General features: G+C 35.0%; 1 protein-coding gene across 1 annotated transcript in view; it reads right to left on the bottom strand.

Annotated features, from left to right (window-relative positions):
• Positions 1-16,573, bottom strand: part of Usp9x (ubiquitin specific peptidase 9 X-linked) — a 110,227-nt gene that overhangs the window by 49,794 nt on the left and 43,860 nt on the right. The window contains exons 10-18 of the mRNA XM_052171588.1: positions 16,150-16,302; positions 14,934-15,038; positions 12,950-13,156; positions 12,086-12,222; positions 10,199-10,332; positions 3,536-3,623; positions 2,027-2,369; positions 1,063-1,158; positions 294-505 (exon numbers count right to left, since the gene is read on the bottom strand). Of these exons, the coding sequence (XP_052027548.1) occupies positions 294-505; positions 1,063-1,158; positions 2,027-2,369; positions 3,536-3,623; positions 10,199-10,332; positions 12,086-12,222; positions 12,950-13,156; positions 14,934-15,038; positions 16,150-16,302 (1,475 nt within the window). The remainder of the gene's footprint in view (positions 1-293; positions 506-1,062; positions 1,159-2,026; positions 2,370-3,535; positions 3,624-10,198; positions 10,333-12,085; positions 12,223-12,949; positions 13,157-14,933; positions 15,039-16,149; positions 16,303-16,573) is intronic.

Raw genomic sequence — 16,573 nt, forward strand, 5'->3', positions numbered from 1 at the left:
CATCCTGAATGCTACACAGTGAGAACATATTTAAGTTATACAATATAATCACAAACTTAGGAACCTCTGATGTACTTCTCCTGTGAGTGCTTTCTTCCCTAACAAAACTATCCTACCACAAAAATAAGCAAGTATTTCCATGAGATACTTATGTTTTTAAAGGTCAAGATAAATTTTTAAAAGGATAAATTTCTTTTCTTCTCTTTCCTTGGTACATATTTTAAAATAGGGAAATGGGTTAGGAAAATACCAAGCAATTAAAAACTAATCCAAGTTATCAGTTATTCACAAACCTTGACATAGGCAATATTGTTCTTTCTTCATGATAATCACTGTCACATTCATTTATATATTCTCTTAGAACAGTTAATACTCGGACCATTCGAACAGCTTCCTGTCTTGCACAATTAATACTGTCTTTGTCACCATCCAAAACACACAGCGTGTCATAAGAGGCTTTCAAACGATCAAAGCAAGACTGAATGAAGTCTTCATGGATCACCACCTACAAATATAATGGGCCAAATAAAGATGAGAACAGGTAACAATGTTGCCCTACACAGTAATCATATTTTAAGCAGATAGTTTGTTTAAAGAGAAACGAATGTAAAATAAGAATAAATGAGACAAAAAAAGAAATTTAGAGGATATGTACTAGTTATGAAAAAAAACTCAGCATACTCTTTGGTATTTTGTTACATAATAATCGATATTCAAGGCAACCTAACCACTTCAAGATTATCAAGGCAAGATTCATTTAGTAGTATTCTCTTTGTGTGTGTGTGTGTGTGTGTGTGTGTGTGTGTGTGTGTATGTATTTGAGGTAAAGTGCCACTATAGAGTCCAAACTGGCTTCAAACCCGTAATTTTCCTGCCCCAAGTCCTTAGATACTGAGATCACAGGCATATACTACTACACCCAGCTTTTATATATGTTTGTGAGTAGCTGAAACAAAACAATTTCCAGTTAATTCTAAATTAAAGAGAAAAATCATGTAAGGATTATAGTTCTATCAATTAGAATTCTAGCTTGTACAAGTTGTAATGCACACTGATCCTCACCTGATTGACCTGCAGCCTTGGACCAAGGTTTGTGTATATCTCTTTAAGAAGATCAATAGCTCGGCAGGCAATATCATCATTACTCTGAATTACAACCTACATTAAAAAAATTAATGTTTTTTAAGAAATGTTTCGTTGGGCATGTACATTCAAATCATATCCTTAGTTATCTTTAATATACTATTCAACAACATAATGGTTAAGTTGACTAAGTAAGCAAGACAAACAGATCAAAGAATAAATGCAACATTTTAAATTTACTACAAATAAAATACAGTTTAACCAAAGTGTGAGGCTTTCAAGGGAGAAATTAAACTAGTTAGAGGAAAACAAGATGCTTTTTGAATACAGATTAGTTTGATTATTGATATTATTTTTGGAAGTCAGGATCTTACTGTGTATCTGTAGCCACAGGCTGGCTTAGAAATCTATTTTTCAAATATGCAGCACCTATTCATTTTATCTGAAGTGCAAATTTGGATGTAGAAAAGGATTTTTAACATTAAAATATGTGTTGGAGACTGAACGGGAGGGGGGGCTTAATATACATTTAAATATCCACTGCCTTTCAAGCCCTTTCACTGCTTATAAAACAACCAGACAAACAAACAAACACCCTAATACTCCAAGCTTTATTTATTTGAAAAATGTTAAGTACTCAAATACCATATGAAACACCTAGGTATATGTATATAATTTGCAGATATCTAAAATGTAAGTTAAAAACAGAAGCAGTTATATATAACCAACCTAAGTTTTAAAGACAGAAATATAAAATATCATAAAAGACACTGTAGCCTTCAATAGATCAATATCATACTTTTCTAGATTTAAAAGAATGTTAAACAATGCTAGTAAGGAACAATAAATCCCAGACTCCTGAGACACGCCACATTTTTAGTTATAGTTACTTATGCATACAACATCAGCTACAATGCTGACAGAGCTCCCAGTTTTGACTTACCCTCCAAAGATAGTCTAATCCTATCAATTCCAAATCATCCATCATATAGGCTCTTCTTTTTGCTACAAGTTTTCCTTCTCGACAATTCACAGCTTTGAAGAATCTCTCAAAACATTTCATCCCATTTTCAGTTAATAGGGAAGGATCAAGCTGAAGCACATTACTTTCAAAGAAGTCCTTATTGATATCAGGATCTAAGTCTGGTTCGTCTCCCATTAATTTGGAATACCACTTAAAACAGGCTTCACGATCACAAAGATAAACTGCATTTTCTGCTAAGCACTTCCATATTTGTTTTGCCTGAGGAGCACACAACCACAGCTGGCCATCCTTCAATAAAAATCTTAGAAAAACATAAAAAAAATTAATTTATTTGACATTTATCCTGAAATACTACCTACCTGCTTATGTGTGAAATAATACTGATAACACAATTATATATATATATATTAAAATTGTTTCTCAGTTTTTATCTGAGTTCCAAGATAGCCAGGGCTACACAGAGAAAGCCCATCTTAAATAAAAAGCAAACTAAAACAAAAGTACAAAACAAAAAAAGGAAAGAAAACCATTTGCCCCATACTGGTTACTGTAAAACATCTGACTCTTTCTTGTTCATCAAATAGGAGGTAAAATATAAACTGTTTGTTACCTCAGGCTAAAATAAAAGGTATTAAAAATAAGGTTCTTGCTGGGCGTGGTGGTACACGCCTTTAATTGCAGCATTTGGGAGTCAGAGGCAGGCGGGATTTCTGAGTTCGAGGCCAGCCTGGTCTACAGAGTGAGTTCCAGGACAGCCAGGGGTACACAGAGAAACCCTGTCTTGAAAAAAACAAACAAACAAAGAAGGTTCTTTTGCCTCTGGTTGAGCTTCTATTATTCACAGATATTACAGCTGTGGCTGTAATACTTCTTCAATTCCAAAAGTCTCCAATGGTAGGCATTTGCACCATTTTCTAGTTCTAGTAAGCCAAAGGGATACAAAACAGGTAGGTAGGTCATCAAAAACTACGAATCTCTAAGGCAACAATTATCAATGTGGAGACTGGTTCTTCTGCTTTAAACAAATGTCAATATTCTTAAAAAATGGGAGAGTTTTTCTTAAGTTAAAATTATACAAGCTTATTTTCTCCTCAAAACGAAAGAGTTTAATAAAATTAAGTCAGCAATTAAGAGAGGAAAACACAAAAATATTCTCCAGGACCTGTATCAGAGCAACAAATACAATCATTTTAAAAAAGTACTGATACTTAGCACTTGTCTGACTTCTATTATACACTTTTGAGCATAACACTCAATATAACACTTTGAGCATAAGAGACATTTCCAGCATAAATATGAGAACTCTACCCTACAGCTTAAAAAAATGAGATGAATGTCACAATCCACTCATTAATTTTAAAGCATTCAGCCACAAAGGAAGCTGTGGCAAAGGGAAAAATTAACAAAGACAGCATATTAAGTCAATATACTCTTGTCAGAGAGCAATCCTAATTATATAAAACAAACCTAAGAAAGTTAAGCCGTTCTTGGACTTCTTGAACATGACTATATCTACTTCCCAGTCTCACAGTTTGTGGGTCATAGTCTTCATTGTCTGCAAATTAGGAAAAATAAAAAGGTGCATTTTATATATATGGATAAGCATACCACTGCTGATTTCAACCAAGTAACTTTTCAGTTAAAAAGAAATCATTGATCTTCTATCATTATGTAAGGCAATTGCAAACTACTAATAATTGGTACATTGATAATTGGTGCATTCCAACTCATCTAAGATCTTAAAATAAAATATTCATTCCTTCTATACAACTCAAAGGAAATGGTCTGTTAAATGTACTACCAAAATTCTTTAGAACAATCCTTTTCCTACTTCATATACTCAGGCTATAAATTCTGAGCAAGAATATTAGAGAAGTGATACTATATCCTACTGGTATTAACAATCAGAAGGCAGATCACGTCACTTTGTGGCAATCCTCACGATGGTCACTTTGATTACATAGTTGAAGCGGTTTCCCGGAGGCTGTCAAGATGTTATTTTTAGCCCAGTGATTTTTAGCAACCCACCCTAATCCATTCTGTGTTCAATTCTTACCACTTTGGATATAGAGCTTTGAAATAGTCCAATGAAACCCAAACAATAATCAAGAAAAGTCAAGAAATAAGACACTAGTTTTGTAATACATGGTAGTGGTAGTGCACACCTTTAGTCTTCAGCGATGGGGAGGCAGAGGCGGAGGCAGGCAGATCTTTGTGACTCTGAGTTCAGTTGGTCTATATAGTTGAGTTCCAGGCCAGGCAGGGATACATAGAAAGATCCTGTCTCAAATACAAAACACCAAACAAATAAAAGCTGATAATTTTACTATAAATAGTCCCAACAAGTCCTTGATTTGCTAGCAAATAAAGAAGAAAGCCATTTCTGACTTGTATTGCCTATATAGCAGGTATCCCATGGGGGAAATATCAATTCAGAAATCTTAAAAAATTGGTTGGCAGATAACCAACACAAAATCAGTATTAAGTTGTGAGATCCATTTTAGAATTCAGTTTGTAAAATTAAGTTGGGGTTGGGGAATTGGTTCAGTGGTTAAGACTGCTTGCTGCTCTTGCAGGAGCAGGGTTCATTTCCCAGCATAACAGAGTGGCTCCAACTGTAACTCCACTTCCAGAAGATCTGATTCTGACTACTTCATGCACCAGACATGCATATGGTGCACATATACATACCAGGAAATCACTCATTCACATATAATACATACATCAAAATGAATTAAGTTGATCTGTTAATAAATTTTCGCTTTTTCAAGTCAAGGTTACTATGTGTAGCCCTGGAACTCCCTGAATAAACTAACAGAAATCTGCCTGCCTCTGCCTTCTGAGTGCTGAGATTAAAGGAGTGTGCTCCCACCTCAAGCAAATAAAATATACTCTAATCATCAACCTACCAATTTAAAGTCTTCAGGTTAAGAGAGATGTGAAATTACCAGTCTTGTAATGTACTACATTTTTCATATCAGAAATGATACAAATCATTTTTGTTTCCTCTTTATATACCCCTAGTATTATCTGAGGCATTTCATATGTGTAATTATGTAATAGTCTTTATCAGTGCTCCCCCAAATTAGCAAGCTTTCAAGATTCATGTGTACTGTAGCATGTTATTCTTTTGATATGCTGAGCAATATTTTACTATATGGATATATCTCTTTTTTCTATATTCTTTATTTACATTTCAAATGATTTTTCCCTTTCCCGGTTCCCCTCTCCCCATAAGTCCCATAAACTCTCTTCCCTCCACCCGTTCTCTTTTTATTATTTCTCTTTTTTGGCTATTATAACAAGTTTGCTATTCGTGTTCATTTCCAAGTTTTTATAAGTTTGTTTCCATTTTACTTGTATATGGACCATACTATGGTAAATTCTGTTTAATATTTAGAAAAACTGCCAATAAGAACTGTAAGCCCACCAAGAATGAAAATCCAATTTCTGAACAGTCTCAGCAATACCAAGTGCTGTTCTAAATCACAATATACTTTCTTACCATGGTTTTGAATCACATTTTAAAAATTAATGATAGTGAGCATCTTTTAAAGTTCTTACTAGCCACCTATAGTTTCTCTGAAGAATTTCAACCTGTTCCATATCCAGCTCTGAGTGGGTGATGTAGCATAATGTACTTACACAGCATTTTTGAGTCCTCAGTGAGACTGGGATCACAGAAGGGCTCTTATTTTACCTTCTAGGAGGTAATTTTGTTTGTTGTACCTTTTCACTTGGTGACAGCAATTAAGAGGGAGCTACAACCCTTTTAGATGTTCTTCACCCATCTCTTTGTAGACAATTTACTTGGCATGGAATGTTCTGGTTTCTTCAAATATAACCAACTGCGGAAACTCTGTCTCTATGGCTTCTCTCCACACTTTGGGCACAATATCTGTGTCACTAGGTACGAATCAGAGGCAGAACAGCACCCAGCTTTTCTAAGAATATTTCTGACTTATCAATATATGCAGGGGTGAAAATAAGGCCATTAATTTCCCGTGGTATGGACCACTGGAGCCAGCTGTGGTGCGGTAATTAGGGACCTAATGTTAGCTTATAATGTTTGGAGTTAAGTTTCAACCTATACAGATACTGAGAAGGCAGGGTAATGAAGTCACACCTGCATATTTAAGAGGGCATCTGTAACAAAGGACTAAGAATAAGGCGGCTAGCAGCTTTGAGGAGGGGGAATAGTCCTTAGTCAAACTAGTCCAGAATAGTTTCCTCATGATAAAGCTGACTATAGACACAAATGAACAAGTTATGGTTCAACTGCTAGTTCTGAGATTTAGATTTTCTTATTTGTTATTAACTTGTTATAACAATTTCTAGGCACTTTAAAATTATTTTTGTATTTTTATCCTGTTAAAAATGTTTTATCACGGTCCACTGAGTCTTTTACTTTCCTTTATATGTGTTTATATTTCATTTATTCAATGTGTATAGTTATTTTTTATTATTTTCTTCTAGTTTTGGTCGATAAACGCTAAAATCCTTCATTCTTTTGACATAAACTTGATTCTTTGATCACTTTCATAGTTTTCCCAGTAAGAAGTCCTTGCTCCAGGCCCCAAAACAGGTAGGTACAAAATGCTAACAAAGTAGTTAATACTCCATTTTTGAAACCCATATAGACTTTGTACTTCATGGCTGAGAACAAGGAAAAGTGATAAATGATGTAAATCACATTTCTAGTAAGTGTTTTGAGGTCAGCACAGTAACTATGCTAACAGTGAACTAAAGTTTCAATGACAACTGAAAAGTGGCTTACACTTTGCTGTCTGTACAGAAAAACTCCGGAGAGATTGGTAAGCACCAGCACATTGAAAGCACTAGTAGTTACACTACATAAGCAAATACTGGTAAGAATTTTAGTAACTTCATCTTCCTTTATTTAAGAAAATGGTACTGGGAATAGTAGTGTATGCCTTTAGTTCCAGTACTTGAGAGACAAAAGCAAAGAGATTTCAGTGAGATCAAGGACAACCTCGTCTACAGTTCCAAGACAGCTTGAATTATACAGTAAAAATCTTCCTTTCTCCAGAGGAGGAGGAGATGGGGGAGAAGAAGTTTTGAAGAACAACAACATAGGCCAACAAAACAAAACACAACCCAAACATAGAAGGTGGAATCTTCTAACCATCTGACTGATAAACATTTCCATCCAAGCTGAAGATGCTTGTGGTAATGAAATATGAACAGAACATATATACTGAATACGGATGCAATGGCTGCCTGTAATTCAGATTATCAGTGAACTGTGTAAGTGTGAAGTTATTCTGTTAAAACATCTCATTTATAATGAGATTCATACAACACCTTCACTATGTACAAGTAACCAATTCCTTAATTTACTACACAATTGCAAATTCAAAAACGTTGGCAGACATTACCATCACAGAAGTAACTTAATGTGAGCTTCATAGGATTACCTCTTGCCCATATTGAAATATCTATACTAGTGTTCACTACAACAGTACTATTATAGCAAAATAGTATACAGAATGATGAAGACAAACAGGTATGTGGTATCAATGAAAATACATTGGAAAATACAAAAAAATCCAAAGCTTACTATATGTCAAGATATTGTTTTAGCATAAGTAACTTAGTCAAGGTCATAAAAAAATACTATGCTAGAGTCAGTCATATATCAGATTTGGATAATATATGTGCAGACTGACATGTATTCACATGAAAAGACAATATAAGAAAAGAAAAAAGCCTTGAAAAATGCAAGCAGTCTTGTTACCACGAAACTAAGATAAGGCAGCAGTTTGTGTAGAATTTGACTCAAATGGAGAAGAAAACCATAGCAAGGCTGAACTAAATAAACTCTATACATGTACCACCTCCTAAATATCCAAAAGAATAGTCCCCAATTTTTGACAATGAAATCTAAGTACTTAAATATCAGCAGGAAAATATACATATATACTTACCTTGGCGCAAAGTCTGTACTGATAATTAAAAAGTCTGTGTATCACCAAGAAATCAGAGCAAAGTCTGATGAATTAAATCCCATGTTTGAGTGCCTATGTACAGAGCTTATAGCCTTTCTATTACTCTAACTTTGGTTTTCTTTGGTATAGAACACAGGGTTGCATACCTATATGGCTTTCTATTGTCTATCATGGTGATGAGAAACGATTTAAGACTAAATGATTAAAGATCACTATTTGGTACTCCTCAGCTGCCTAATGATTTATCTGGCACCTCATCTAGAAGGACTTACCTGGCCCAAAGGGGAAAAAAATCTAACAGCAGAGTCAACAAAATCAGTAGGACTATCTGAAGAGTTGTCAAGAGATAAACATTTTAAATCATGTTTATCTGAATTTTTATTGTTGAAAAAAGAGTTTGGTGATTTATAAGTGCTATGAATTTAACTCAATGTCAAGTCCATTCTACTGAAACAGTAACATGGCAAATGTTTGTATAGGAATCATGTATACTTCAGCCTGTAACACTGAAACTACATAAAGTTCTCTATATGGCTGTGGGGACAAACCAGAACATTAGGAGGTGGCTTTTCTTTTGGGAATGCTGGACTTTAAACATAAGACAGAGGAGAATGTGTACTAAGAAGCACACACATAAAGAGAATCTGACATGCTGTTTAGAATTCAAACTATGTTTGACATAAGGTTTCACATATGGAAGAAACATATGGAAGACACTTATGACAGAAAACAATTTTTTCTTAAAATGTGATGTAGTAATAAAACATATCAGGCACTATCTTAAAAGGCTATAAGGAATTCTTAATACTGATTGGCAGAGTTCCAAGCAGAAATGAAACAGAAACAAAAATTAAGTGTGAAAGGCAAACATTGAGTAAAAAGCTTTGAACATTGTGATTGTGTGTGTGTGTGTGTGTGTGTGGTGTGATCTGAGAATATATATATGGATCTTAAGTCACAAAACAAGAATTCATTAAGACCAACTGGTTTTAGTTCTGAGTTTTGAAGGCAAATGGATGGAACTAGAAAATATCCTGAATGAGGCAACCCAGACACAAAAGGACATGCACGGTTATGTACTCACTAATAAGTGGATATTAGTTAAAAAGTGTACAGAATACCCAGGATACAGTTCACAGAACTCAAAAAGGTTAACAAGCCGAAGGGCCCAAATGAGGATGCCTCAATCCCACTTGGGATGGAGAAAAAAAGCAATCAAAGGAGTGGGGAAGGAGAAAGAGGAGCTCATGATCAGGTATTGGGTAGGGGGAATGGGACTGAAGCCCTGAGGGCCAGCAGGAAGAATCCAAACAGGCAACTTTGGGAAGTAGGAGGTAGGTGGGGGGCTCTAGAATGTACCAGAGACCTGGGAGGTAAGAGACTCTCAGGACTCAAAGGGAGGGGCCTTGGATGAAAAGCCCTAGAGTGGGGAAAGGGAAGTTGTAGTAGAGCCTATCTCCAGCAGAAAGACAGGGCATCAAGTGAAGGATGGGGTTACCATCCCACAGTCAAAATCCCAGAATTGTTCCTGTCTGAAAGAACCGCACGGACAAAAATAGAAAAGAGTCTGAGGTAAAAAAGGTCCAGCGACAGGACCAAAGTGGAATCCAGCTCAAAGTGAGGTCCCAAGGCCTGACACTATTAATGAGGCTATAGAGTGCTCACAAAAAAGGACCTAGCATGCCTGCCCTCTGAAAGAGCCAACAAGCAGCTAAAAGAGTCATATGCAGATATTTATACCCAGCCAATGGACAGAAGCTGCAGAGGAGGGAGACCCTGTAGGAGGACCAGCAGTCTCAACTAACCTGGACGCCCAAGATCTCTCAGACACTGGGCCACCAACCAGGCAGCCTACACCAGCTGATATGAGGACCCCAACACACACACAGCAGAGGACTGCTGTGTCTGGACTCAGTGAGAGAAGATGCACTTAACCTTCAAGAGACTGGAGAGCCCAGGGAGTGGGGAGTTCTGGTGGGGTGGGGGAGGAGGTATATATGGGATGTGGACAGTCAAGGGGGGGGGACCAGGAGGGAGATAAAGTCTAGACTGTAAAAAAAAAGATTAAATAAAATTAAAAAATAAAATTGCCACTAAGATAATTAATAGAAAATGGCAATCACTGTTACTTCCCACAGTTCAGTTATCTTACAATACATACCTCTGCCATACAGTCTCATGCTTTCCATGTAAGATGCAAGGTTTTCTGCTACCAAAGTAACTAGGGCATGATTGTGCTGAAGTTGATTGATTAAGTCATGGCGATAAAATACATGGGGACTTCGCTGACTTTGACTGAAACGAGAAGAACTTAACAATATAATTAGGCAATTAAACTCTTGCAATCAAGCGTTTATTACAACTAAATTAGCTACTAATTAAAAACTCAAGCCAGCTTTATCCATGTACTTCCTTAATGACATTAAGCAATTTAAAAGAAATTAGTGTTAAAAATTAATTGCATTACTTGAAAATTAATAATCAGCGTGTCTATTACTATAATATATCAGTGGCAAAGCATTTGTATAAGAATAGATGACTTTTTGAAAATTACAAAAATCCAAACTTCTTTGTACAACTACCATTGCAATTGCTGGCCAATGGTTTTTACTTTTTTATTATTAGAGGCCAGACAGATGGCTTAGCAGGAAAAGGCACTTACTGCCAGCTTTGATCCCCATTATCCTCATTTTTCAAAGGTGAGAACATGTCCTCTGACTGACATACAAAAATGAGTTCCTACTTCCTCCTCCCCAGAAAAAAAATGCAGTAAAATTTAAAAATTATTAACTGTTTAAGTTACACTCTGGGAACATTTGGTTTGCAGCCAAGTTGTTCATGTCACTAAAAAGATACTTAATTCCTTTTCAATTTGTTTTGTCACAAATTTCATAGTCAACTTTCATAGCTAGTACTACTATTCAAGTACAGAAAAGGTCATTAATTTCTAGGAGAGTAGGTGAATACTATGTCTACCTGCAAGTTAACAGATTTCAGAAAAGTCAAGTGGCACATGTACCCTGGGCCAAACATACTCAAAACAGATTACTTTGACAAATATTACTTTTTCTTCCATCTGCATCTATTATACAAGGAAACCATGATTATAGAGAATCCGCCTGAGATTATGTGATTGCATTGTTCACACTTCATTTATGAATATTAGTTCCACTTCACTCAGTTTTCTTTCATGACACATAATTTTCCTTTCTATACCAACCATTTTAACTCATTCCCAGAAAATAAGAGGAAAATTTGTATTGATAAATAAGTTTTGGAACCTTAAGATAGTATTTTATCCATTAATCCACTTTCTTCTTTTAAAACCATTTATTTTTATTACATGTGTTAAGTGTCTGTGCACCATGTATGTGTAGTGCCTACTGAGGCCAGAAGAGGGCATGGGATCTCCTGGAAATTGAATTACAAATAGTTGTGAGCTGAAGTTCAGTTCTCTGGTTACCCAGTATTCTTAATCACTGTATCATTTTTTCAACACCTGATTTTTTGTGTACTTATTTTTTGTTTTCTGTTTTTTTTTTTCATTTGAAATAGGGTTTCACTCTGTAGTCCTGGCTGGCCTCCAACTGTGTAAAAACCAGGTTGGTCTGGAAACCACAGAAATCTATCTCTGATTCCTCAGTGCTTAGATTAAGGGAGTGTACCACCATGCCTGGCCTAATTTTAAAAAAATGATATTAAAAAATTCAGTGTTCTATCATGCCATCTACTATCATTTAAATATCCATGCAATTTAATCTTCTAAATTAACTTTAAAAATTAAAATACAATCATTTTTTAGTGAAAACTACCATGTGACACAGCATGAAATAGCAAGATCACATTGATTTTAATACCGATCACTTAATCTTGGCTTACTTTCCTCATCAATGAAACAAAGGAGGTACGAATGATAAACAATTCTTTTGTTCCAAAAGAAGCCCTTAGTTTCCTGTCACTCCAAATTTCTTTAAAATTTTCTTTTACAAACTGAAATTAAGAAACCACAAATAAAAATATTTCAATTGTCTAGTTTTAAAAGTCTTACCTCAAGTTTTGAGGTGCTTCACCAAACAAACTACAAATTTCTCTAATTTGTTTCAGTGCAGGAATGACCCATTTGTCATTTGTGCGAAGTTCTTCTATGAAGCGATCTATCCACTGGATCTTTTGGGTATCCCGGTCCTTAAACAATTTCAGTATTTTATACAGATCAATACTCAGGAGAATTCTATCTCATCCAAGTCACAGTATTTAAAGATAAATGCATATTATAATGAAATTAAGCTAAATTCCAATAATCCATGGAATTATAAAGTTGGTTTTTCTTATACGATAAGCATGATAAATATTATACTATAAGAGTTTAAATTTTTTAAAAAGTGCTCTATATATGTCTTAACTTCACATTTACTACCAAACGCTAAAAAGTAAAACACTAAAATTTATCACATATATTCAGCAAAATGTGACTCTAATTTACTAGGTTCGAGATTAACTTAAAGAGATTCTATCTCATCACAGAATCATGCATTAACATGGAACACCCTGATGTTATCATCTACTACCTAGAAAATTCTACTAATTGTTCTTAATCTTTAATGAGCAGAGAAAGTATTTATTTCCAAAGTTTCTAACTTAGCTTTAATATTTTATGAACTATTCGGATTCCTTTTTCATATATTTGACAACACTATCACTAAATGTACTTCCTCTTCCATAGAGACTCAGATGGCTCTTAAAACATTATTGCAGAGACCTAAGAAAGGCAAACTTAAATGAACATCAATTCTTGAAATCATTAAAAACATGTTAAAATAACCTAAAATTATCCTGTACTTTATTTATCCATTCTACCTGGTACTGTAGGAGCAAACAAGTCATACAACCAAGCCAAACAACACCTCCTTACCTGGGAGCAACTATAATCTAGTATTTTGATGTGAGCACTGAGAGCCAAGTCCATGATATCTACAGGCACATCATCACTGTGAGCTAGATTCCACAGAAGGTTCAACACTTTATGTGCCATCACACCATCTTTATCATCTTCTGCAAGACGACGAATCAGCTCAAGGAGCTTTTCACGTTGCTTTTTACTTGCATTTGTCCAACTGGCCTAGAAAAACATTTAAATGACATGAAAACCCTTATTTCATTTTTCCCTCTTCATTTTTAGTGTAGTGTGGAAAATCTCTCAAGTGTAGAGGCCAATCTGGTCTACAAACTGAGTTCCAAGCAGCCAGGGATACATAGTTAAGACGCTCCTCAACTATAAAAAAGTGCTTCTTATTTTCCAAGCACTTGATAAGCATTTATTAATCCAAAGGGGGAAATCAAGTAATCATTACAGAACAAATTATTAAGGAATTATCTAGAGATTATCCTGGGAAAAAGAAGACCCAAAGGATGTAATAATTATTTCTTTTCTTCTTTCAAGTCTGTCACTGGTCACATATCACCACTATTTCAGGAGTCACCTCAAAATGAAGGATGAATGACTATTAACTTTAGGGCATTCACAATTAATTGCATACCTTATTTCTATAGCTGTCTTTATGGGGAAAATATATACAACAAGTTTATCTTTGCATGTGTAAAACGTATTGAAAAACACAGAAAAACATCATTTATTTGTTCCCTTCAAAGCAGTAAAAATTTCAATAGACATCCGATTTATAACTTTTAATGTGTTAAAACTGATCTGAGAAACTTAATGAAAAAATTGACTTTTAGGGTTTGTACCTAGTGACTGACCTAATATGCCTGGGGTAGAGGTCATTTTCCCCTACTATGAAATATACATTGAAGAATATGTAAAGTGGTTTCATTTTAAGAGTACCCAGTATGGGCATCATGTAACCACTACCTACATTAAAAACCGTATGTGGTAAATAGACTTCTAGGATCCATCTGGGACTATTTCTGAAGTTTATGTTAATTTAACCAAGGTACAGTAATTACTACATAGTTTCAGTCCTTTTTTCAGTATTCTGCCAATGAAATTCATCCATGCTGCTTCCAGTTTGCTTATTCCCATTCCCATGCCATTATATGAACATCCATTATATATCCTCTCTATAAAGACATTTGTAGTTATTACAAACTGCTTCAGTTCACGTGTTTTTTTGGACATGCAAGCCGGTGCATATATGCAAGAATCTTTTGGTGCTTGGGATTGAGAGCCCTGTTATGCTAGGCAAGCATTCTATTGCTGAGCTATACTGATATTCCCAGAATATTATACTTCATCAGAGTCACCACATAACCTTCCAAAGTGTTACAGCAACTTATGTTAACAGTCAGAATCATTATTTTCAGTAGTAATACTTGGTGACTACTGATGTAATGCCAAGAGTTAAAAGGCCCTCCCTATGAAAACACTCTTATATTGCCATGTTCTTAATTCACAAATTCACTAACCAATTAACCAGAACCAATGTATGGTTATGAATGTAAGAGTATGACTGTATGGTCTGGTACTGTCTTGTAAACTGCTACATTTCTATTACATTATGCTTTACCTGAAAATATATCTCCAGAGCACCACTGTATTGACATTTCTTTTATTGTTACCTCTTTCTTATGTTTCTCACAATCTTCCTTTCCTACTTTTCTATAGTCAACCTATTTCCAAAGTAGACTTGGAAAAGAAATTTAAAACAATAACCTGAATTTTGAACAATAGTCTTTATTAGGGCTATTTGTACTATCATGAAAATCAAAATCAAGTTCTTAGAAAACACTGGCAACGTCTTTCAAACCAGATAAAGTCCTTTCATATCAGAAACTGTCTATGAGCTTTTTAAGTATTTGTGAGTTAAGAATAATTTGTAGTTCTAATGAATCAATTCTATCTAAATATAAAATGGTAATAACATTGCTGTGTTAATTACCTTAAAGCAATCAAAAAGATGATCAAGTTGTTCAGGAGAAAAATCCCATGCCAATTTGGCCAGTAGATCATGTACATTCTTTACAATGGCTTCATGTTTCCCTGCCTATTGATAAATAAAAACAAAGGTCACATAGTACACTAGACTGTGAACAACAAACATTATCTATGATTGCTAATGATCACCAATAAATTATCATCATTTAATCGCATGCTTCCCTGCCTATTGATAAATAAAAACAAAGGTCACATAGTACACTAGACTGTGAACAACAGAAACATTATCTATAATGACTGCTAATGATCACCAGGAAATTATCACCATTTAATCGCTACATAATTTTAAAAAATTGATCTCTACATACATTTCTAACTATTGATTCTTTAGATTTAAAAGCTGACAATTTCATTTCTGCATATACATACTTAACATGTACCTTAGTAAATACCAAAGTTTTAGTTTATTGAATATTCTAATACATTCTTCCCAAACTAGAACTAAGTACTCAAAAGCAAAGCTATTTTCTGTATAAAGTAAAAAACAAGAACAACAATAAAAAGCAAAAACAAAAAAACCAAAGCTTTATAAATTAGAATTCAACAATAGTTTCTGGCTGTTAATTCTGGTTGCTAATCCTTCTGAAAAGTTTTAAGTTTTTTGGAATTGAGTGATTTACCTATAGTGAAGGGTTTCTCAGTTTATTAAGAAGTTAATAAGCCGGGCGGCGGTGGTGGCACATGCCTTTAATCCCAGCACTTGGGGGGCAGAGGCAGAGGCAGAGGCAGGCGGATTTCTGAGTTCGAGGCCAGCCTGGTCTACAAAGTGAGTTCCAGGACAGCCAGGGCTACACAGAGAAACCCTGTCTCAAAAAAAAAAAAAAAGAAGTTAATGATAGATGTATATTTTCCCAACAGATACTACTTTATTTTGGGGTATTAAGGCAAGCACAGTGTGCCACTGAGCTGTTTCTATCCCTACCCCTTGTTTTCTGGGTCAGAAACCTCCGCTTTGAAGCCTAAGCTACATTCCAATACATGATTCTTCCACTGGTACACTTCTCATGTGCTGGGATTACAGGTATACACAAGCATACTCAGTTGCCCTTATTATTTTTTGCCAAATATGAACTGTTCAGTATTCAAGCATTATTGACAATTTCAGGAAGTTTCTAGAATAATTTCTCCTAGAAGCATTTAAGAGGTTTCAAGAGCCTTACCTGTGCTGCCCAGATATTATCAAGATCTTGCAAGGTCAGAGCTTTTTCTTTTATGACAAAGCGAAGAATCTTTTCTAGTTTCTCTACATACTGTGGTTGATGAAGACTATCTCGTAAAACTATGGATAAAATATTGTTCTGCTGTATCCATTCCTAAAGGTAATTTAAAAACCAGGTTTCAAAACAAAATAAAACATGAAGATCTTTTAAAAGTACTAAAATATAATTTAAAGAATACATAGAAATCCAAAAGCATTATTTACAGGATAATATACAAGAATGCATTCATAAAAATTACTTTAAAAATTTCACACGCCTTTAATCCCAGTACTTGGGGGGAGGCAGAGCCAAGCAGATTTCTGAGTTCAAGGCCAGCTTGATCTACAAAGTGAGTTCCAGGACAGGCAGGGCTACACAGAGAAAC

Source organism: Apodemus sylvaticus, chromosome X (assembly GCF_947179515.1).
Source record: "Apodemus sylvaticus chromosome X, mApoSyl1.1, whole genome shotgun sequence".
In the NCBI taxonomy this organism is placed as follows: Eukaryota; Metazoa; Chordata; class Mammalia; order Rodentia; family Muridae; genus Apodemus; species Apodemus sylvaticus.